At 68.4% G+C, this 22,682-nt stretch overlaps 1 protein-coding gene across 1 annotated transcript; it reads right to left on the reverse strand.

The window, feature by feature from the left end:
- Window positions 1–733: 733 nt before the first annotated feature.
- Window positions 734–20,196, reverse strand: MMEL1 (membrane metalloendopeptidase like 1). Its single transcript, XM_062193378.1, is given in 24 exon segments — window positions 734–833; window positions 916–992; window positions 1,254–1,349; window positions 1,740–1,805; window positions 1,903–2,036; window positions 2,363–2,482; window positions 2,752–2,810; window positions 3,037–3,140; window positions 3,392–3,475; window positions 3,689–3,787; window positions 4,046–4,174; window positions 4,721–4,814; window positions 4,915–5,051; window positions 9,833–9,906; window positions 9,976–10,126; window positions 10,436–10,501; window positions 11,890–12,008; window positions 12,357–12,452; window positions 15,744–15,783; window positions 15,785–15,825; window positions 15,936–16,097; window positions 16,784–16,840; window positions 17,141–17,224; window positions 20,178–20,196. Coding segments are annotated over 24 exon segments (2,208 nt in total).
- Between the last annotated feature and the right edge of the window lie 2,486 nt (window positions 20,197–22,682).

Consider the following 22,682-nt stretch of genomic DNA (forward strand, 5'->3'; position numbering starts at 1 on the left):
CTGGCCCGTGTTGCAAGGGCACGGGGATGGCAGGGTCCCCAGGACCCAGGCCGGGGGCTGGGGCTCAGCACCCTTGTGTGGGGGCTAGGGAGGGGCTGGCTGGGATCCCACTGCAGAGCCAGGTGAACTGGCCAGTCAGCTGGCCAGGAGGACTTTTCCTGGGGTGAGAATCGTGTGTGCCGGGTGCAGCTTGCGGGGCGCTGGCCGCGAGGAGGGCCACGTGGTCCAGCTCCCCCCCCCCCCGTCCCTCAGGGTCCACAGGTCCAGAGTGGAACCCCAGGCCTGGACCTCCCTGGCCCTGCTGCCGCTGGGCTCTCAGTGGTCAGCCTGCCTGCCTGCCCCTGCTCTGGCATCTGGACCCCGCGCCACCTGCAGACTCAGCTCCGGGGGTCTCCTGTCCTAGGCCCCCGGACTGCGCCAGCCCCCGGCCCGCCCCGGACAGACTGAGGCGGCGCCGCGGCCTTCTTTGTAGCGTTTACTTAGCTCAGGCTCAAGCTCTGGGCACTGGCAGCCAGGCGCTCTGGCGTGTGGGCGGAAGACAGTTGGTGGCGTCTACAGAGCGCGCGCGTCGGTCGGTGGCGGCTGCGCTCCGGGCGGGGCGCGCAGGCCGGGCGGGCGCGGTCCGCCGCCGGGCGGGCGTGGGCGCACGCAGGGTCCCGGCCGGCTGCGCCGTCTCCGCTCCGGCACCTCCGGGCGGCGGGTGGGCGTGGGCCGCAGTGCGGCTCGGCCTTGGCTACCAGACGCGGCACCGGTCCTTGGGGTGCATGCGAGTGCCCCGCGCGCAGTGGAACGCGTCCGCGAAGGCCGCCAGGTTCTGCAGCGAGCCCAGCACCCTGCGGGCGGGGACGGAGCGGCCTGAGACGGAGCCGGGCGGGGCGCAGGGGCGCGGGGTCTGCGGGGGCGGGGGTCGCTTGCCTGTACTTCAGGGGGCTGTGGACGTCAGTTTTGATGGACTGGATGGCGAACTCGGGCCGGTACGACCCGCACCACACCTGTGGGCACACGAGGGTGGGGCTCAGGGGCCGGAGCTCCCTGGGTTGCGGCTGGGGGAGGGGCTGCCCCAGGCAAGCCCCCAGTTCCACCTCTCCCTAGGCAGCTGCTGGCCCCCGCCCTTCCTGATCCCGACCCGCCATCCCTGGCCTCTGGAAAACCGCGGGTAGCCCCTGTGGGTCTGGGGGCCTCTGGCGCCTGGAGCGGCCACGTGGGGTCCTCCAGCGGGCGGGGTGGGGCGGCCTGGGGGTGGCGGCTGCTACCTGGGCGTAGTTGATGAAGAAGAGCTGCTGGTAGGTGAGCTCCAGGCCCGGCAGCTGCTGGTCCTTGCCGCCTTCCGCCATCCACTTGAGGTAGGCCTGTGGGTTCCAACCGCCAGCCTCGGAGTGCTCAGAGCTCCGGGCAGGATGAGGGTCTGGCTCGGTGGGGGCCCAGCCTCTGCACCTCAGGGCCTCCAGCAAACCCTCCCTCGCCCCGGCGACGAGCACTGGCCACCACGGTTCCTCAGTGGTCCTCTGGACGCCCACCTTGGCAGGGCCGGGCGGGGGGCGGGCCCCCTGGGAAGGCGGCCTATTCTGTGGCACCTGCCCAATGAGCTCCTGGCACCCAGCACCTGGCTGTGGGTGCAGGGGCGAGGAGGAGCCCCACCCCCAGCTAAGGCACCACAGAGTTGGCTCCTGGTGCCAAGGGGAGGGTCCTGGTGGGCCAAGTGCCCCGTGCCCGCCTCCAGGACCCCTGCCAGGACCCACCTTGTACGCCTGCCGCACCCCTCCGTTGTCAGCAATGTTTTCACCCAGGGTGCTGAATCCGTTCACCTGTGCACAGGAGACAGCGTGGGGGGCAGCCGGGGTCCCGGCCCCTCCCCCCGGGGCCAGCGCGGGGGCCGTCGCCTCGGGGCGGGCGGGGGCTCACGTTCTGCTCCTCTGCGAGGTCCCAGGAGTAGTTCCCGTACTGGTAGATCATGCACTCCGACTGCTCCCGGAAGTGCTGGGCCGAGAAGTTGCTCCACCAGTCCAGCATGTTGCCGTTCTTGTCGAAGTTCCTGCCTGGGTGGGGCAGGATGGAGGCGGGTGGGCTGCCTGTGCCCCCCGGCCCACGCCGCGCCTGCCCCTGTGCTCCCACTCCCAGGCAGAGCCGGAGCCTGGGAGGGCACCAGCGTGCTCACGGGGGCCCTGGCACGGTCTTGGCTCCCCCTCGGGGCTCTGTCGTGCCACAGCCTGAAGCCTTGGGTCCAGAGGAGGGGAGAGAAGCCGGAGGCTCCTGAGGACTCCGGGAGCAGCAGCGGGGGGCCCCAGGGCACGAGCCCACCGCCCGCTTCCCCGTGAGTGGAGGCCCTGGGCCTGGTGGAGCCGGGAGGCACAGCCCCGCTCACCGTTGTCATCGAAGCCGTGTGTGATCTCGTGCCCGATCACCATGCCGATGCCCCCGAAGTTCAAGGCCTGTGGCTGCTCCTTGCTGAAGAAGGGGGGCTGGAGGATGCCGGCTGGGAACACTGGCCCCGGGGACAGGGAGCACCCTGTGAGTGTGCCCTGTCCTGGGAGGAGGCTGGGACCCTCACCCCCAACACACGGAGGAGGACACTGAGGCTCGGAGCCCACTGGGCGGGCAGACCTGGGGCCCGAGGCCAGCCTTGGCCCCCCGTCCTGTGCTGTCCCTCCCCACTCTGCCTCGAGAAGGGACCACGGGGTGATGCGGGAGAGGGGCGCCCTCCCTGGGCCCCCAAGGGGCGGAGCTGCAGCAGCGGGGGAGGGGTGGCCGTACCGATCTGGTTTCGGTTGGGGGAGTAGAAGGCATTCACCACCGCAGCCCCGATGATCCACCTGTGACAGACACGCCCGTCACCTGCGGCCAGAACCCCGGGACCCTGCCCTGCTGACCACAGCCCGCAGCAGACCGAGGCCCTGGGCCAGCCGCGAGAGGGGTGACCCGATCCCCAAAGCAGAGGGTGCTAGAGGGGCCCCGAGACAGGCCAGTGGCTTCCCCAGCTGGCCCTGGTCCCCCCTGCCGAGCGCACGGACCCCGCCCCCCCCGGGCCCCGCCACTCACAGGTTTTGGTCCACCTTTTCCCGTAGCTTCTTGAGGCTCCTGTGGGCCCCGGCCCTGAGGTTCTGGAGCCCGTTCTCGAAGTACAGGTCCTCTGAGAAGTTCAGCTACGGCACAGGCACAGGGGCGGTCAGGCCCGGCGCTGCGGCCAGGTCCCGGGGGGGGGGGGGGGGGGGGGAGGGGCCCCTGCTCCGAGCGTGTATGGGCTTCCAGGTCTCGCCCTCCGTCTCCCCTTCTGTAAACTGGGGGTGATGCCGGAGCTGTCCCAGGGCGTGGTGAAGGCGCCCGCCCCCGCCCACGAGGGAAGCCCAGGTCTCCAGGGCTGGGGTCTGGGGCGGAAGGGTGGGGGCGGGCGCACGTTGGAATACTCCTCGTCCAGGTGCTTGTTCCGCGCCTCCAGGATATAGTCAGGGTAGCCGATCTGCTCCCGGATGCTCATAGCCTAGGGAGGGAGGGGGCGGCTGGGGGAGCCAGGGCTGCCGACTGCAACCCTGCAGCCCCCTCAGCCAAGGATCTGGCCGGCGGAGTCGCAGGGGCCCCGCTCCCGCCGGGGGCTTCCCTGGCTGGGTTCCCTTTGCGAGCCCCCACGGCCCTCTCCCCCGGCGTGGCCGTGAGCTGTCCAGCCGGGGGCTCTGCTCTCTGGCCCGGGGCCCACCTTCTCCTGGGCCTTCCGCTTGGACTCCTCGTCCATCCAGCCCAGCTCGTCCAGGGTTTCCACGAACACAGCCCGCACCTTGTCGATGAGTTCGCTGACCTGCGGGGCGCACGTGACCCACACTGCGGGGCTTTGGGGGGTCCGGCCCGCAGCACTCCTGGGTGAGGGGTGGTGATGGTGGTGGCCCTGCCCTCGGACTCCCACCTTGCACAACTGGGCTCATGACAGGTGGACCTGCAGAGCCCAGGGCCGGACCTTGGGGGGGTGGGGTGGGCAGTGCACCTGCTGCCCAGCCCGCGGGTCCCGGGGCGAGGAGCCCCTGCGTGAGGCTGGGCGCTCGGGAAGCTGGCCACCCACCCTCTTCTTGCTGTCCCTGGGGAAGGCCTCCCTGACGTAGAGCGAGCCCACGGCGCTCTCCATGTTGCTGTTGACGTAGCTCACGCACTCTCTCCAGCGCACCTCCTCCACCGTGGTGCCGTACAGCGCCTGCGCGGGATCCCTGCGCTCACGACCCTGCCTCCCGCAGCTTCCCAGCGCCGGCTCCCACGCCCACCCCCAGGCTCATGGTGCCCAGAGGCCCGAGAGGGTCACGGGATGAACTCCTTGGTGCTGGGGACAGGGTGAGGGGGTGGTCGTTGGGGGACTGGTTGTCTTGCTGGACTCTGCTCTGGGCCCAGTTTCTCCATCGCTGGAGCCTCCTGGGAGGTGCCTGCCCCGCTGCCGGGTCTCAGGCCGACCCGAGCGGCCTTCCTGGGCTGCCTTCCCGGACGCCAGCGGAGCCCTGCCTCGGGCGCCTGCAGGAGCTGCCCCTGCTCGCTGGACGTCTCCGCAGGCCCTTCCGAGCCTCGGGGTCTCCACCATCTCTGCACCTCCCACGTCCCCCCACCCCGTGGGCCCCCGCAGGGCAGGTGCCGTGGCCGCCTTGTGCACTGCTCTGGCAGCAGCGGTGGGTGCCCACGGCTCGTGGTTAGCGTCCTAAGCTGAGCGCCTGGGCTGCGTGTGTGGGCGGAGCCCCCTGCCCGTCCCGCTCACCTTGCGGTAGTTCACCCGAGCTTCCTTGAACCGCTGGCTCAGGCTGCTGACGCGGTCCAGCACCAGCCGCCAGACCAGGTAGTTCTGCATGGTCCTGGTGGGGGGGCGGCGCAGGGCCCCGGGTTGGTGGGGGCCGCCCCGGGCAGGGGCGTCCTGCGGGAGCGGCTCCGCCCCTCCGCCCCCGGGGGCCCCACCTGGCGGAGTAGAGGTCGATGATGTCCTCCAGGTTCTGCAGGTAGGGGATGCCGTAGACCACCACCTGCTCGTCGGGCAGCAGCTCGATCTTGACCGAGGCCAGCACGGTTTGGATGAAGAGCGTCCAGTTGAATCCCTGGCAGGGCGGGGGAGACGTGGTCGCTGGGCATCCGAGGCCGGGGCTGCTGCCCAGGCACCGTCAGGATCACAGGTGATGGTGCGGGGCGGGGGCGGCCTCGCCCCAGGGCCCCCAGAGCCACGGTGCCGGTGCCGGAGAGATTCCTGGGAAGGAGGCAGCCCAGCAGAGCCCCCGCGCCCGCGTGAGGCCCGGCCAGGGGAGAAGCAGCCAGGAGAATGGGCCTGGGCTGAGGCGTGCGGGGTCTTTGGTTGGAAATGGTCCCACGAGGGGCCGCCCGCCCCGGCTGCCCTGGGGAGGGCAAAGCCGTCACTCTGGCTCAGCCTTTGCAAGAGGGAAAACCCGTCTCAGCCGTGGGTGCGAAGCCACCAGTGACCTGGAGCCCAGAGCCCAGGAGGAGGGCATTATAGGAAAGGCAGGCCACGGCCATTCTAATTTTCTTTTAAATTCTGGCGTCCCGGATGAGCACTGGTTCAAGTCCCGGCTGCTGCACTTCCCCTCCAGCTCCCTGCTAACGACCTGGGAAAGCCGTGGAAGACGGCCCAGGTGCCTAGGACCCTGCAGCACGTGGGAGACCTGGAAGAAGCTCCTGGCTCCGGGTTTGGGCCGGCCCAGCCCAGCCCCAGCTGTTGTGGCCACTGGGTGAGTGCCCATCGGAGGGAAGACCGCTCACTGTCTCTGTCTCTTTGTAACTCTGGCTTTTGGATACATAAATACATCTTCAGAACAGCAATGGGGTTCACTGTGGCGGCTGAGAAAGGAGGGGAGTCGGGGTGATGCCAGTGCGCGCCCGGAGACTGCCCAGCCTCACACAGGCAGGGGCTCCGCTGCCTGCCCTGGGGACCCAGGGGAGATGGCACAAGCGTCCTTCGGCCCCCCCGGCTCTCCCAGCCGCAGCGCTGGGTTCAGGAAGACGGGAGGAGGACCAGGTGGGAGCGCAGGTGCACTGCTGGGCCTGGTGAGGGTGCAGCGGGTGCAGCCAGCGCCCAAGGTGCTAACGGAGGAGGCCGTCAGAGTGAGGTCGTCTCTGAGCAGAAGCAAAGACCCTGAAGTCCAGAACCACAAAGCCACGGAGAGAAATCGGGAGGAAGAGTGGGCAGGCGTTTGGCCCCTGGGCGCCCACTCCGTGCTGGCTCTGCTGTACGTCCCAGCCTCTTACAAACGCACACCCTGGGAGGCAGCAGTGATGGCCCACGTGCTTGGGCCCTGGGCACCCACGTGGAAGCCCAGGTGGAGCTCCTGGCTCCTGGCTTTGGCCTGGTCCAGCCCTGGGTATTGTGGGCAATTGGCGAGTGAACCAGCAGATGGAAGAGCGCTCTCGCTCTCTCGCTCTCTCGCCCTCTCTCTCTTTCCTTCTCCCTCTCCCTCTCTCTCTCCTCCCCCATCTTTCCTATCTATCTCTCTGCCTTTCAAATAGAGAAAGCAAATAGAAATTTTACAGAAGATTAAAACAAGAAATCCTGAGTCGACGGACGCACGGTCAGGTCTTCAGATTGTGAGAGCTGGGGCTGTGGGGGTGCCGGGTCTCCCCTGGTCCGACGGGAGCCCAGCGGCTCCTGCCACAGCCCTGCAGGGGTGTGCGAGCGGCTGGGAGCCGACTGGCACTTTTATTTGAAGACGCACAGGTCAACCAAGGTGAGGGCTCAGAGCGGCTCAGTGGACGGGGGAGGGGCACGCCGGGCTAGAGGGAGGGAGCAGTGGGGCGGGAGAGCCAGGGGCAGCTGGGCACAGCACAGACACAGACACAGAGACACAGTGAGTGGCACACACACAGGCACACGCTGAGACAAACACACTAAGGTGCACACATACAGAGACAGATACACAAACAATGAGATGTACACACACAGACACACACAGACACACACAGACACACGCACACAGACACACACTGAGATACTGAGATACACACAGGTGCAGACACACATAGACGTGCACACACACACAGACACAATGAGATGTACACAGAGACACACGCAAGTACAAATGCAGACACACAGACACAGACACACACAGACACACGCTGAGACACACACAGACACGCACAGACACACACACAGAGACACACACACATGCTGAGACACACACACACAGACACACACACACACAGACACACACAGACACACGCTGAGACACACACAGACACCCACAGACACACACAGACACACACAGACACGCACAGACACGCACAGACACACACAAGACACGCACAGACACGCACACTGAGATACTGAGATACACACAGGTGCAGACACACATAGACGTGCACACACAGGCTGAGACAAACACACTAAGGTGCACACATACAGAGACAGGTACACAACAATGAGATGTACACACAGAGACACACACAGACACACACAGACACGCACACTGAGATACTGAGATACACACAGGTGCAGACACACAGACGTGCACACACACACGCACGCACACCGATACACCGGATTTCACAAAGGTGCACGCAAACTGGTGCCTAGGAGGAGGCTCCCGGCCCGTGCTGTGGGGTCCCCGTGTGTCTGTGAGGGAGAGGAGCAGTGCCCGCTCCTCACTGCACAGCAGGAGCCGCAGAAATCAACCCGGGCCGACTGTGGCCTCGGCACCCTTGGTGGCGAGCACGAACCACAAAGCAAAGATGGCTGTATCCTTGATTGGACCACTAAGAGAACTCCTTGGGGGCTGGTGCTGTGCCCTAGCGGGTAAAGCCACCGCCTGTGATGCCAGCATCCCACATGGGTGCTGGTTCAAGTCCCGGCTGCTCCTGTTCTGATCCAGCTCTGCCATGGCCTGGGAAAGCAGTGGACGATGGCCCAAGTGCTTGGGGCCTTGCACCTGCGTGGAAGACCTGGGAGAAGCTCTTGGCTCCAGCTTGGTTCAGCGCTGGGCGTTGTGGTCATCTGGGAGTGAACCAGCGGATGGAGGACACCCCCATGGATGGAGGACCCCCCTGTGGATGGAGGACCCCCCCGTGGATGGAGGACCCCCCTGCGGGTGGAGGACCCCCCTGTGGATGGAGGACCCCCTGTGGATGGAGGACCCCCCTGCGGGTGGAGGACCCCCCGTGGATGGAGGACCCCCCGTGGATGGAGGACCCCTCTGTGGATGGAGGACCCCCCTGCGGGTGGAGGACCCCCCGTGGATGGAGGACCCCCCCTGTGGATGGAGGACCCCCCTGCGGGTGGAGGACCCCCCTGTGGAGGAGGACCCCCCGTGGATGGAGGACCCCCCCCGTGGATGGAGGACCCCCCGTGGATGGAGGACCCCTCTGTGGATGGAGGACCCCCCTGCGGGTGGAGGACCCCCCGTGGATGGAGGACCCCCCCTGTGGATGGAGGACCCCCCTGCGGGTGGAGGACCCCCCTGTGGATGGAGGACCCCCCGTGGATGGAGGACCCCCCCCCGTGGATGGAGGACCCCCCTGTGGATGGAGGACCCCCTGCGGATGGAGGACCCCCTGTGGATGGAGGACCCCCCTTCTCTGTCACCGCCTTTCCAATCAATCAATCAATCAATCAATCAATTTTTGGAGGATGCAGGAGCAGTTTCTGCATGGGGCGACCTTTGTGCACAGAAAACCCCAAGAACCCTAGGGGTCGCTAAGGAAGAGTGGACAGGAATGGGGGGCCGGCCCCCTCCACCCCTGGGCCTCTGGGACCCCGGGCCGTTGCCTGGGGGCTCTGGCCAGGCGTCTCCCGCACTCCTGCCGGGGTGCAGGTCTGTGGGGTTGGCCTGGCCCCTGTGAGCTCCCAGGGATGAGCAGGAGCCCAGAGCCGGGACAGGACAGGGACAGAAACACTGCTGTTGCTAGGACGCTCAGCGACAGCGAGGCGCGGGGGCCACGGGGCCTGAGACCCTGCCTGTGGGGTCCGAGGTCAGGGCGGGGGCCCAAGGCTGCTGGGGGCCACACAGGCCTGGCCATGTGTGCCCGCTGTATGGCAGTGCCGACACAGCCCAGGGCGTCCCCGGAGCCCAGCCCCACACCCTCTCCACAGCAACTCCATGCCACCCCGGCCTCCTCACACCTGCGTGCGTCTCCTCCCTTCCAAGTGGACCCTGAGGCCCCACACCTGCACGCACCTGCCAGGCCAGCCTCCGGCCTGCCCCTGTACCCCATCCTCTCCACACCACCCTCCTGTCTAGTCAGGCCCCAAACCTGCTCACGCAGAGCTCAGGCCTCTAGGTGGCCCCGAAGTCCACTATGGTCCCCCTCCAGCCCCGGTGGCCGGGCAGCCCCTGCCTCGGGCCTTGGGACTCCGTGTCTGGACTGTGCAGGTCCCCCCACGGCCGCAGCGCTCAGCTCTTCCTGGGTGCCTCCTCCCTCTGACTTGGCGCCCTCCTCCATCTGACTTGGCTCGCTCCCGACCTCGCCCTCTGCTCCCTACCTCTGTCTTACTTGGCCGGAGCTGCTGTCGGGGCTGGGAGGAGGTGCTCCGAGACGGGGTGGCCAGTGGGCAGGGGCTCGGGGTTGGGGTGAGGGCAGCACCTGCTGAGCTGGGCTGCCCCTGTGCCCTGACCTCACGCACTGGGCCGTGCCTGCCCCGGCCCCTGGGGAGGGTGCTGAGGGGCTGGGTGAGGACTCGCTGAGGTCAGCGCCGGGCAGGGCCAGGCAGCGCCGGGGGCTGGGGGCTGGCCGAGTCCTGGCCGGTGTCTGTGGCCCTCAGGTCGGTCTGCCAGCACTTCCCCGGGGTGGGGTGCATTTCTGAGGCCTCAGTGGGGGTAGGCGGGTGGGTCGGAGGCTGGGGGCCACCAGCGGCCTCCCATGGGGCAGCACCGGGCCTCACCTTCAGGCCGAATTTGTTCTGAAGCTCCTCCAGGCCCATCCGGTGGTACAGGGCCGTGACGTCATGCCTCTCCTCTTGGGTGCCGTGGCCTGCGTGGGGCCGGTGGTCACATGGGCCCGGGCCCCGGGGCCCGCTCCGCCCGCCCCGGCCCCGCCTCACATTGGCCAGGTGCGTCTCGAGCTGCAGCACCTGCGCCATGTCCTCCCGCACCAGGTGGCTGTCGGCGGGGAGGTTGAGGTCCTCTCGCAGCATGGTGGCCAGCGACATCATGAACTGCAGGTAGGCCTCCCGCACCTGGGCAGACGGCGCGGGGCGGGGCTGGCGGCCGTGGCTGAGGCTGGGGGGGGGCAGCCCCCAGCACGCCTGTGTGGCCGGCCTTGGCCGCAGGCTCCGTGCGTGCGTGGCTCGTGAGCCCCCCCCAGGCTGCACCCCCAGAGCAGGCCTGGGTGGGGGCTGTGGGTCCGTGGGCCCTGGAGTTCCTGTCCCACCCCTGCCCCTTCTCACCCTGGGGCCACGCCCACACAGGTGTCCGGGGGACTGGCCGTGGGAAGCGGGGCCAGGTAGACATGGGCAGGGGGAGGGACAAGGGGTCCCCGGCCTCACCTTCCTGTTGCTGCCCTCGTTGAAGTAGTACTCGCGGGACGGCATGCCCAGGGTGGGTTGGTCTATCTGGAGACACACAGGCCCTCAGCCTGGGAGGCACAGAGGCCCCGCCCCCGAACCCGCCCGGGACCTGCTCTGAGTGACAGGCAGGCCCGTGGCTGGACGTGGGGTGGGGGTGGGGGACTGGGTCAGGAGTGGGCCCCCAGTGCGCCCCCAGCCCCATGTGGTTCTGTGGCTGGGCGCCCAGGGAGCAGCACCCTCTGGCCGTGCAGTCTCCAGGGCCAGGGGTGTCTCCCGGGCAGTACCCTGGCCAGGCGGTCTCCCGGCTGGGGGGGTCTCCCGGGCTGGGGGGTGTCTCCCAGGTGGGCGGTCTCCCGGGCTGGGGGGTGTCTCCCAGGCGGGCGGTCCCCCGGCTGGGGGGGGGTCTCCTGGGCTGGGGGGTCTCCTGGGCTGGGGGGGTCTCCCGGCTGGGGGGGTCTCCCGGGTGGGCGGTCTCCCAGGTGGGCGGTCTCCCGGCTGGGGGGGGGTCTCCTGGGCTGGGGGGGTCTCCCGGCTGGGGGGGTCTCCCGGGTGGGCGGTCTTCCAGGTGGGCGGTCTCCCGGCTGGGGGGGGGTCTCCCGGCTGGGGGGGTCTCCCGGGTGGGCAGTCTCCCGGGCGGGCGGTCTCCTGGCCGGGGGGGGGGTGGGTCTCCCGGGTGGGCGGTCTCCCGAGCCGGGGGGGGGGTCTCCTGGGTGGGCGGTCTCCCGGGCTGGGGGGTGTCTCCCAGGTGGGCGGTCCCCCGGCTGGGGGGGGTCTCCTGGGCTGGGGGGTCTCCTGGGCTGGGGGGGTCTCCCGGGCCAGGTTGTCTCCCGGGCTGGAGGGGGTCTCCCGGCTGGGGGGGTCTCCCGGGTGGGCGGTCTCCCGGCTGGGGGGGGTCTCCTGGGCTGGGGGGTCTCCTGGGCTGGGGGGGTCTCCCGGCTGGGGGGGGTCTCCCGGGTGGGCGGTCTCCTGGGCTGGGTGGTCTCCCGGCCGGGGGGGGGGGTGTCTCCTGGGTGGGCGGTCCCCCGGCTGGGGGGGTCTCCCGGGCGGGCGGTCTCCCGGGCTGGGGGGTGTCTCCCAGGTGGGCGGTCTCCCGGGCTGGGGGGTGTCTCCCAGGTGGGCGGTCCCCCGGCTGGGGGGGGGGTCTCCCGGGCGGGCGGTCTCCCGGCTGGGGGGTCTCCCGGCTGGGGGGGGTCTCCCGGGTGGGCGGTCTCCCGGGCTGGGGGGTGTCTCCCAGGTGGGCCGTCCCCCGGCTGGGGGTGTCTCCCGGGTGGGCAGTCTCCCGGGTGGGCGGTCTCCTGGGCTGGGTGGTCTCCCGGCCGGGGGGGGGGGGGTCTCCCGGGCGGGCGGTCTCCCGGGCTGGGGGTTGTCTCCCAGGTGGGCGGTCCCCCGGCTGGCGGGCGGTCTCCCGGGCGGCCCCGGGGCGGGGCGCGTACGTAGATGATGTGGCGGCTGGAGTTCTGGTCGTCGTTCCAGATGAAGAGGTCGATGAGGACTCGCTTGTTGTACTGCGTGCTCATCACCGCCAGCTGCCGCTCCAGCTCCCACCCGGGCCCTGGGGGAGGCAGCGCCCGGCTGAGACCACGGGCCCGGCCCGCCCCGCCCTGGGCAGCAGACCTGGCCGCTCAAGCCATCGGGGAGCCCGGCTGGCCCAGGACGGCCAGCTCAGCGAGAGGCGCGGGGCTGCCCCCACCCAGGGCCCAGTGCTCTGTGGGTCAGCCCCACAGCGGGAGGAGGGCCCCAGCCGGGGGGCCTGGGTCTGGGGGTCACGGCCCCTGGGAGGGGTGCTGCCCTGTGGCTGTGCCTCATGGGGCTCCTGAGAGCAGGCAGCTGCCTGGGCGCTTTGCTGCCTTGAGCCGGTGGGGGGCCTCCTGTCTGCAAGGCCGCCAGGCCCCGGCCTTACCTACGGTCTCGTTCCAGCTGTCCGTGGCCACCGGCCAGCCTCCCACCATGTCCAGGATGTGCAGCAGGGGCTGGGAGTCTCGCTTCTCTATGACACCTGGGAAGGGAAGCGGCTGTCACTCACCCACGCTCCCGCGGCGGCTCTCAGGCCTGTGCGGACGCCACGTGCTGGCCCAGGCCCCTGCTCTCACGGGCTCTGCACCTGCAGCACAGGAAGAAGCAGGGTGCACAGAGGCATCTGGGCGGGGGGAGGGAGGGAGCTGGGCGAGAGGCTGTGTGGCCGTCACGTGGGCAGGCCTGCGCCGGTCTGGTGGGAGACAGAGCAGGGAGCCCCCCAGGGGGACCCAGGTGCTGGACGGGCACACAGCAGACAGGCTTCGGGTGGGCAGGGGGAGACTGGGGGGTTACAGGCCAGGGCAGGGGAGACTGTGGGGGGCCACAGGCCGGGGCAGGGGGAGATTGGGGGGTTACAGGCCAGGGCAGGGGGACACTGTGGGGGTTACGGGCCTGGGCAGGGGGAGACTGTGGGGGTTGGGGCCAGGGCAGGGGGAGACTGTGGGGGTTGGGGCCAGGGCAGGGGGACATTGTGGGGGTTGGGGCCAGGGCAGGGGGAGACTGGGGGGGCCACAGGCCAGGGCAGGGGAGACTGGGGGGTTGGGGCCAGGGCAGGGGAGACTGTGGGGGTTGGGGCCAAGGCAGGGGGAGACTGGGGGGGTTGGGGCCAGGGCAGGGGGACACTGTGGGGGTTAGGGCCAGGGCAGGGGGAGACTGTGGGGGTTGGGGCCAGGGCAGGGGGACATTGTGGGGGTTGGGGCCAGGGCAGGGGGAGACTGGGGGGGCCACAGGCCAGGGCAGGGGAGACTGGGGGGTTGGGGCCAGGGCAGGGGAGACTGTGGGGGTTGGGGCCAGGGCAGGGGGAGACTGGGGGGGTTGGGGCCAGGGCAGGGGGACACTGTGGGGGTTGGGGCCAGGGCAGGGGGAGACTGGGGGGGCCACAGGCCAGGGCAGGGGGAGATTGGGGGGTTGGGGCCAGGGCAGGGGGACACTGTGGGGGTTGGGGCCGGGGCAGGGGGACACTGGGGGTGTTGGGGCCAGGGCAGGGGGAGACTGTGGGGGTTACGGGCCAGGGCATGGGGACACTGTGGGGGTTACGGGCCAGGGCGGGGGACACTGGGGGGGTTGGGGCCAGGGCAGGGGGACACTGTGGGGGTTGGGGCCAGGGCAGGGGGACACTGTGGGGGGTTGGGGCCAGGGTGGGGGACACTGGGGGCGTGGGGGCCAGGGCAGGGGGACACTGTGGGGGTTGGGGCCAGGGCAGGGGGACACTGTGGGGGTTACGGGCCAGGGTAGGGGGACACTGGGGGGGTTGGGGCCGGGGCAGGGGGACACTGTGGGGGTTGAGGCCAGGGCAGGGGGACACTGGGGGTGGGGGCCAGGGCAGGGGGACACAGTGGGGGTTACGGGCCAGGGCAGGGGGACACTGGGGGGGTTGAGGCCAGGGCAGGGGGACACTGGGGGTGGGGGCAGGGCCCCTTTAAGCTGCAGCGGGGTTACAGAGAAGCCATCAGGTGCAGCAGGTCCTGGCGGCTTGGGCGGGGGCTACCGGGCTCCCGGTTCCCTTTCCGGGCGTTTCCCGGGATGCCAAGGCCTTGGGCTGCGGGCCGTTCCCCCTAGGGTCCGGAGGCTTGGGCCCGGGAGCAAGGATGCGGGCTCACAGAAGCAGCGCCCTCAGCCGGCCGGGGCTGCCACCCTGCAGCACCTGATCTGTTTCTGTGGCCGGGGTCCGCTGAGCTCCCGCGGGCCTGCTGGCGACACCCACCCTCAGCTGCCCCAGGCGTGGAAATCCTCCACACATCCATGTCACATGCTGTTCACACGCATAGACACACTCACGCTACATAGACACCACACACACGTGTACACCACACACACGTGTCCACCACACACACGTGCACACCACACACACATGTACACGTGCATGCACACACGTGCACACCACACACATGCACACTACACACATGTGCACACTACACACACACGTGCACACCACACACATGTGCACACTACACACACGCATGCACACCACACACACGTGCACACCACACACACACGCGTGCACACCACACACACGTGCACACTACACACATGTGCACACTACACACACACGTGCACGCCACACACACGTGCATACTACACACACACGTGCACACCACACACACACGTGCACACTACACACACGTGCACACCACACACACACGTGCACACCACACACACACTCACACTACATAGACACCACACACACATGCACACTACACACACACACGTGCACACTACACACATACATGCACACTACACACAATGCATGTGCACACACATGTACACGTGCATGCGCACATACATACACGCCCACACACACTTCCATGGCGTACACTGTTCACACGCACACGTACACGCAGTCACATACACTGTGCCCTCACACAATCCACAGATGCACTACACACAGACAGTACACAGCACACACACAGCACACACTCACATGCATGTGAGCGTCTCCTGGGCTCCCAGGCAGGCCCCCCGGTCACTGTGCCCCCTGTGCTGGGGTCTGGGTGTTTGTGGGGTCACAGGGCAGCTGGCAGCAAAGCCCGAGCCCTCCAGGGAGCCTGACCCAGTGGCCAGGTTGGGGTGCAGCACGCAGACTGTGGGCGCGGGGTCCCCATGCCGTGGGGTGCAGGGCTGGGTGCGTGTACTATGGGCTTGGGTCCCCATGCCGTGGGGTGCAGTGTGGACTGTGGGCGCGGGTCCCCGTGCCGTGGGGTGCAGTGTGGACTGTGGGCGCGGGTCCCCGTGCCGTGGGGTGCAGTGTGGACTGTGGGCGCGGGTCCCCGTGCCGTGGGGTGCAGGGCTGGGTGCGTGTACTATGGGCTTGGGTCCCCGTGCCGTGGGGTGCAGTGTGGACTGTGGGCTTGGGTCCCCGTGCCGTGGGGTGCAGTGTGGACTGTGGGCGCGGGTCCCCGTGCCGTGGGGTGCAGTGTGGACTGTGGGCGCGGGTCCCCGTGCCGTGGGGTGCAGTGTGGACTGTGGGCGCGGGTCCCCGTGCCGTGGGGTGCAGTGTGGACTGTGGGCGCGGGTCCCCGTGCCGTGGGGTGCAGTGTGGACTGTGGGCGCGGGTCCCCGTGCCGTGGGGTGCAGTGTGGACTGTGGGCGCGGGTCCCCGTGCCGTGGGGTGCAGTGTGGACTGTGGGCGCGGGGTCCCCGTGCCGTGGGGTGCAGTGTGGACTGTGGGCGCGGGTCCCCGTGCCGTGGGGTGCAGTGTGGACTGTGGACGCGGGTCCCCGTGCCGTGGGGTGCAGGGCTGGGCTGGGCCCCGAGGGGCAGCACCCTCACTCACTCTCGTTCATGCAGGAGCGGTACAGCGTCTTGGCCTTGGGCCACGGCTGGCCGGTCCTCGGCAGTGGAGTTCTCCAGCACCGCTGTGGGCAGAGGAGGGGGCTGTACAGAGGCCCGCGGCGGCTGCTGGGGCTCCGGACCCCTGCCCGGGCCTCCCCGTCCCTGAGGGCCAGGCGGGCCGCGGCTCCTGCACCTTTGAGGATGACCTCCAGCTCGTCCCGCAGGATGTCGAAGACGCTGTAGCGGGAGTTGGTCTCGGGGATGACGTGGCGGCGCAGCCAGCCCCCGCAGGCGTACTGGTAGAAGTCGTCACACGGCTCCCTGGTTGGGTCCATGTTCTGTAGGATCCTGGCGGCTGCTCGTGCCCAGGGGTGGAGCAGGAAGAGGATGGGCTCCGTTGTGGACGGCTGGCAGCCCGGCTCCCGTGTGTGCCCGGGGCAGGGGCTGCCACCAGGATGGCTGCCGGACGTCACAGGCATCACCCAGCCTGGATTCCTCTGCTCGGGCTGCTACCCAGGCCCACGCAGCCTTGGACCCCCATGGCTGTCTAGGCTGGGGTCTTTGCCGTCCACTGGGGGCCGTGGGTGGGGGGCCCAGCCCATAGCAGGTGCTCAGCGGTAGCCCCCAGCTGTGCACTGGCCCGCCTCCTGGCTCCACACGGCCCAGAGGCTCCTTCCTGGGGACGGGTGGCTGTCCCTGGGCGAGGGGCGTTCTTGCCCACCCTTGGGGTTTGTCTTCTGTTGGAGGGGACGCCTGTACCCCGGTAACCCTGAGCATGCCGGGGACAGGAAGCCCCCAGTTCCCAGCCAGGGTGGCTGGGCTGGGCCTACACCCCAGGACCCCTGTTTTGTCGTGGGTTAAGTGTCCTTAGTGTCTGGGGTCTTGCAGCCAGCACGGCCGGGCCCCACGTGGGTGGCAAAGCCGTATTCTGAGGGTCTCCTGGGCCTGCTCACGGCAGGGGGACCCTTCCCTCCTGCGTGCACACGGGAGTCCCTCGGCCCCCACCTTGGGCAGGGCCTGGGCATGGTTGGGGAGGCTTACCTGCCATCACGCAGCCGGGGCTGGTGCACACTTCCGACTCCTCGGACCCTTTGATGGCTGTGGGCAAGGGGCAAGCAGCCATGTGAGCACCAGGGTTCTTGGGGGTGTCCTGGGCCCCGGCAGGTGGGCCTTAGGCAGGAGTAGGTGGAGCCAGGCCTCCCGCCCACTGCCCGGTGGGCAGATCTGCAGGGCTGTGGGTCCTCCCCAGGTGGCCAGGCCTGGGGCCTTCATCCTGCCTGAGCCTGCAGTGACCCGGGGACCCCTCCACGCCCCCCTTCACTCGGGTGCTCAGGGCTGGCGTCCCTGCTCTGCCCAGGCCCCCCCTGCGCACGCACGGGGTGAGGGTGGGGCGGGCGCAGCTACCTCGGGCTTCTCGTTTTACCACGGTCCTCTCTTCCTCCGAGAAGCACCGGCCGCTAGAAAAGGAGGGCAGCTGCTGGCCTGGGGAGAGACACGGGCTCAGCCCGGCCCAGCCCAGCCCAGCCCAGGGGAGAGACACGGGCTCAGCCCAGCCCAGCCCAGCCCAGGCCAGGGGAGAGACACGGGGCTCAGCCCAGCCCAGCCCAGCCCAGCCCAGGCCAGGGGAGAGACACGGGGCTCAGCCCAGCCCAGCCCAGCCCAGCCCAGGCCAGGGAGAGACACGGGCTCAGCCCAGCCCAGGCCAGGGGAGAGACACAGCTCAGCCCAGCCCAGCCCAGCCCAGCCCCAGGTACCCAGGCCAGGGGAGAGACATGGGCTCAGCCCAGCCCAGCCCAGCCCAGGGGAGAGACTCGGGGCTCAGCCCAGCCCACCTGTGGGCGCCCAGGCCAGGCCAGCACCGGGGAACCAGGCCCAGGCCAGGCTGGCACCGGGGAACTGGGCCCCCAGGCCAGGCTGGCACCAGGGAACTGGGCCCCCAGGCCAGGCTGGCACCGGGGAACTGGGCCCCCAGGCTGTCTCCACTGGCCTGAGCATGACAGGTTGGGTCCTCTGCCTTGCTGGCTCCGCCCCCCTGAGGGTCCCCACTCTGATAGGCCTTAGGGCCTCCCTAGGAGCATCCTCTTGCCCCTGACCACACAGGAGCCCCTCCCAGGGCCGCTCTGCCCAGGGGGAGGCTCTCCCTCCCCAGCCCCCACCGCACTGCTGAGGGCACAAAGCTGCCCTCCCTCCACCCCCCCATGTGGGGAGGGCTGCCTGGCGGCACTGGTGGGGGAAGGGGCAAGGACAGGGAGGGGCGGAGCCAGGCCTGGCACCCTCACTCCTGGCTCTGGCTGAATCTCCCCACCGGAGGCACCCAGAGCCCTGGCGGGAAGGAGGGACAGGGCTCAGCCAGGGCGATGAGGCTACAGGGAAAGTGCTGGAAGCCGTGGCACCGCGGCTGCTTCTCGGGGGTCTGGCGATGGGAAAGCCTGGTGAACCGATCGCTGGGGGCTGCGGTAAGCCAGCCCGGGATGGGCACTGGCGCTCAGATGTGCGCGGCCCCGGTCTGGGGGCGATAGGAGGGGTGCTGTGAGCCGCACGCGCCGGGGCACACGGGGGACCAGCACAGCTCTCAGGCCAGCACCAGCAGGAAGGGGCTGGTGGGCCCGGAGGTCATGGCTGCGCCCTGAGAGCCATGAGACAGAGACCAGACCTGGGACTGCGGAGGGCCACACCCTCAGCCAGGGACACCAGGGGACGTCTGACTCCGGCCCAAGGGTGACAGGAGGGGGTGCTTCCTGCAGGACATTGCAATGGAGCGAGGGCACCCCCATCTCCAGGGTGTGAGCTGGGGAAGCAGCACTGGGCTGAGGACCCCGGAACCCGGCAAGCTTTGCAGAAGGGGAGGGGCCCTCCCTGGAGAGGAGGGGCCTGTGGCTGCCCCGGCCCTGGCCGCCTGGCTGGGCAAGGCTGTTGTGGGCTGGCACAAGGGGCGGGAGTCTCACAGACAGCACCTGCACCCTGCCACTGTTTGCCGAGGGCAGCCCCCTCCCCCATGGAGAGGCAGCGAACGCGGCTCCCAGCAAGAGGGAAAACCCAGTCACAAGGAAAAGACCGAAGGTGGCCCCGCCCCCGGCGGTGCTGAGCTCCCCTCACTGCTGTCCTGGGTTTTTTTGCTTTTTTTTTTTTTTTTTTTTTGACAGACAGAGTGGATAGTGAGAGAGAGAGACAGAGAGAAAGGTCTTCCTTTTGCCGTTGGTTCACCCTCCAATGGCCGCTGCGGCCGGTGCATCTCGCTGATCCGAAGCCAGGAGCCAGGTGCTTCTCCTGGTCTCCCATGCGGGTGCAGGGCCCAAGGACCTGGGCCATCCTCCACTGCACTCCCGGGCCATAGCAGAGAGCTGGACTGGAAGAGGGGCAACCGGGATAGAATCCGGCGCCCCAACTGGGACTAGAACCCGGTGTGCTGGTGCCGCAAGGCGGAGAATTAGCCTGTTAAGGCACGGTGCCGGCCTGTCCTGGGCTTTAACGCCGCCCCTAATTCAAGGAGCCAGCAGTGCTGGGAAAGCGGGGGTGGGACACACAGTGAGCCCCGCCCACCCTGTAGGAAAGTGCAGCCCCCCAGCGCTGACACAGTGATGGGGTGACGGGTGACACAGTGATGGGGTGACGGGTGACACAGTGATGGAGTGACAGGTGACACAGTGATGGGGTGACGGGTGACACAGTGATGGAGTGACAGGTGACACAGTGATGGGGTGACGGGTGACACAGTGATGGGGTGACAGGTGACACAGTGATGGGGGTGACGGGTGACACAGCTCTCCTTGTCCAGCGCTGGAGAAGCTCAGGCAGCAACACGAGAACGGGGCCATAACCCAAAGGATAAGACAATTACGCGTGCACCCACGCTGCCACAACCCAGCTACATAAGGGGCCGCGGGCGAATCTCCCACACGGAACACAGAGGTGGGGGGAGCAGGCTGACGGGCGACCACAGGTCTCCTCAGCCATGGCGATCACAGGTCTCATCAGCCATGGTGACCACAGGTCTCCTCAGCCACGGCGACCACAGGTCTCCTCAGCCACGGCGACCACAGGTCTCGTCAGCCGCGGCGACCACAGGTCTCCTCAGCCGCGGCGACCACAGGTCTCGTCAGCCGCGGCGACCACAGGTGTCCTCAGCCACGGCGACCACAGGTCTCCTCAGCCGCGGCGACCACAGGTCTCGTCAGCCGCGGCGACCACAGGTGTCCTCAGCCACGGCGACCACAGGTCTCGTCAGCCACGGCGACCACAGGTCTCGTCAGCCACGGCGACCACAGGTCTCCTCAGCCACGGCGACCACAGGTCTCGTCAGCCACGGCGACCACAGGTCTCGTCAGCCACGGCGACCACAGGTCTCGTCAGCCACGGCGACCACAGGTCTCCTCAGCCACGGCGACCACAGTTCTCGTCAGCCACGGCGACCACAGGTCTCCTCAGCCACGGCGACCACAGGTCTCGTCAGCCATGGCGACCACAGGTCTCCTCAGCCACGGCGACCACAGTTCTCGTCAGCCACGGCGACCACAGGTCTCCTCAGCCACGGCAGCCACAGGTCTCCTCAGCCACGGTGACTACAGGTCTCGTCAGCCACGGCACGTCCAGCTCACTCAGTCTTGTCGCGGGGAAAGCAGCAAAACCCAGCTGGGGGACACCGGGCGACATCTCTGGCCAGGGCTCCCCAGGAATGTCAAAGAGTTTGAAGATCCATCATGGCCACGGATCTGAGGATCCATCACGGCCACGGATCTGAGGATCCACCACAGCCACGGATCTGAGGATCCACCACAGCCATCTGAGGACCTGCCATGGCCACGGACCTGAGATCCAGCACGGCCACGGGGAGTCTGCAGAGACTCTTGGTGTCTCCTGGGCAGAGCCCTGGGACGGAGCGGGACACGGGGGACGCGGGGGACACGGGGGGACGCGGGGGACGCCGAGAAGCCCCTGTGAGTGTGGGGCTTAGTGAACAGCGATCGTCAACGTCGCCTGTCCCTGTGACGGACGCGTCAGAGCGACGTGAAACGTTAACAACTGGGGAGACTGGGCTGAGTGCACGGCCACTCTCTGCCACGTTTACCTCAGTAAGTGAGTCTTCTAACGCGCGTCACCCGAGGCCGCGGTGGCTGTTGGCAGAGGGGCGCGTGTTTCCCCCGGGTCACCTCCCCACGTGTGTCCCTCGGTCCCCCACAGCAGCTTGGGAGCGCCACCCTCTGCTCCCTTTTCTTGTTTTTTAAAAAGATTTATTTATTTATTTGAAAGTCACAGTGAGAGAGAGAGAGAGAGGTCTTCCATCTGCTGGTTCACTCCCCAAATGGCTGCAATGGCCATGTCTGGGCCAGGCAGGAGCCAGGAGCCAGTGCAGGGACCCCAGACCTGGGCCATCTTCCACTGCTTTCCCAGGCCATAGCAGAGCTGGCTCAGAAGTGGAGCAGCCGGGACTTGAACCGGCGCCCATAGGGGATGCCAGCACCACAGACGGCGGCTCTATCTGCTACGCCATGGCGCGGCCTCTCTGCTCCCCTCTGTTGGGTGCGTGGGTGGGAAGTGGCCGAGTCCCCGAGGTCGCAGCCTGGGGGGGGCAGCGTCTGGACTCCGGCCTCCAGGCTGCCACTCCGGATCTTTGTTCTCCAGAGCCGGGCCAGGGGCATCAGCGTGGCCCCCACCCCAAAGCCTGCTGGGAGTGGCCCTCCCTGCCCCCGGCGGCCCCCTCTCTGCCCCTGGCGCCCCCCTCCCTGCTCCTGGCGTCCCCCCTCCCTGCCCCCAGCGCCCCTCCCTGCTCCCCGGCGCCCCCTCCCTGCCCCCGGCGCCTCCTCCCTGCTCAGGGCATCCCCTGGGTCACCTCCGCATATGGCTACCCTGAGACTCTGTCTTTTCTGAAGGTTTTGTTTCTTTAGGACAAACAAATCTGAAGTTGTGAGGCCTCCCCTCCCCCTCCCCCTTCCCGTCTCCCTCTCCTCCCCCTCCCCTCTCCCTCTCCTCCTCTCCCCTTCTCCCTCTCCCTCTCCGTCTCCCCCTCCCCTCTCCCCCCTCCCCTCCCTCTCCCTCTCTCTCTCCTTCCCTCCCTCCCACACACAGAGGGATGTGCTACAGTGCTACAGAGGACTCTGTCGGCGGACTCCTCCCCAAGGCTAAGGGCCCCAGAGACTTTGTACTGACAAACCAGCTCCAACCAGTTGCAGGCAGCCCATCCTCAGGTGGCAAACACTCCTTCTCCAGTGGGAACCCCCCCCCCCCGCCCCCGCCAAGCAGCGTGGATTCCCCAGGAGAAGCAGCAGCCGAGCGCCTGGCCCTCGGGTCCCCGACGTGATGAGTGGCAGGGGTTCCCCGCCCCACGGCCCTCACCCCAGCCCCCGCACACTGCCCACCACTCTGTGGCTCTCCCAGACTGGGCCCAGGGACACTTCCCCGCCCCCCGGCCCCAGGACGGGGCGTGACGGCAGCCGTGACGGCAGCGTTCCTGTTCCGAGCCTCCACCGGGCAGACCCAGACTGTCCCAGTGGTTCTCTGGAGGGGCCTGGGCGTCAGACTCGCTCGCTGGTCCTCGTGGGAGGGGGAGGTCTCGTGGACCAGGGGCTCCCCCCTCAGCCTGACCTGGGTCAGCTGACCCAGCGGCCACGCCCCGGGGGCCCTGTCTTAGGGATGGCTGTGTGAAGACGCTCAGTGCTGGGGCCGTTTTTAAGAATCAATATGGGGGGGGGGGGCGGTGCTGTGGCGCAGCAGGTAAAGCCGGCACTGCAGTGCCAGCATCCCATATGGCTCAGGTTCCAGTCCCAGGCTGCTCCACTTCTGATCCAGTTTTCTGCTGTGGCCTGGGAGAGCAGTAGAAGATGGCCCAAATCCTGGGGCCCCTGCACCCACGTGGGAGAACTGGAAGACGCTCCTGGCTCCCGGCTTCAGATCGGTGCAGCTCTGCCTTGCAGCCATCTGGGGAGTGAATCAGCGGATGGAAGAC

The sequence above is a fragment of the Lepus europaeus genome, chromosome 5 (genome assembly GCF_033115175.1).
Source record: "Lepus europaeus isolate LE1 chromosome 5, mLepTim1.pri, whole genome shotgun sequence".
Classification (NCBI taxonomy): Eukaryota; Metazoa; Chordata; class Mammalia; order Lagomorpha; family Leporidae; genus Lepus; species Lepus europaeus.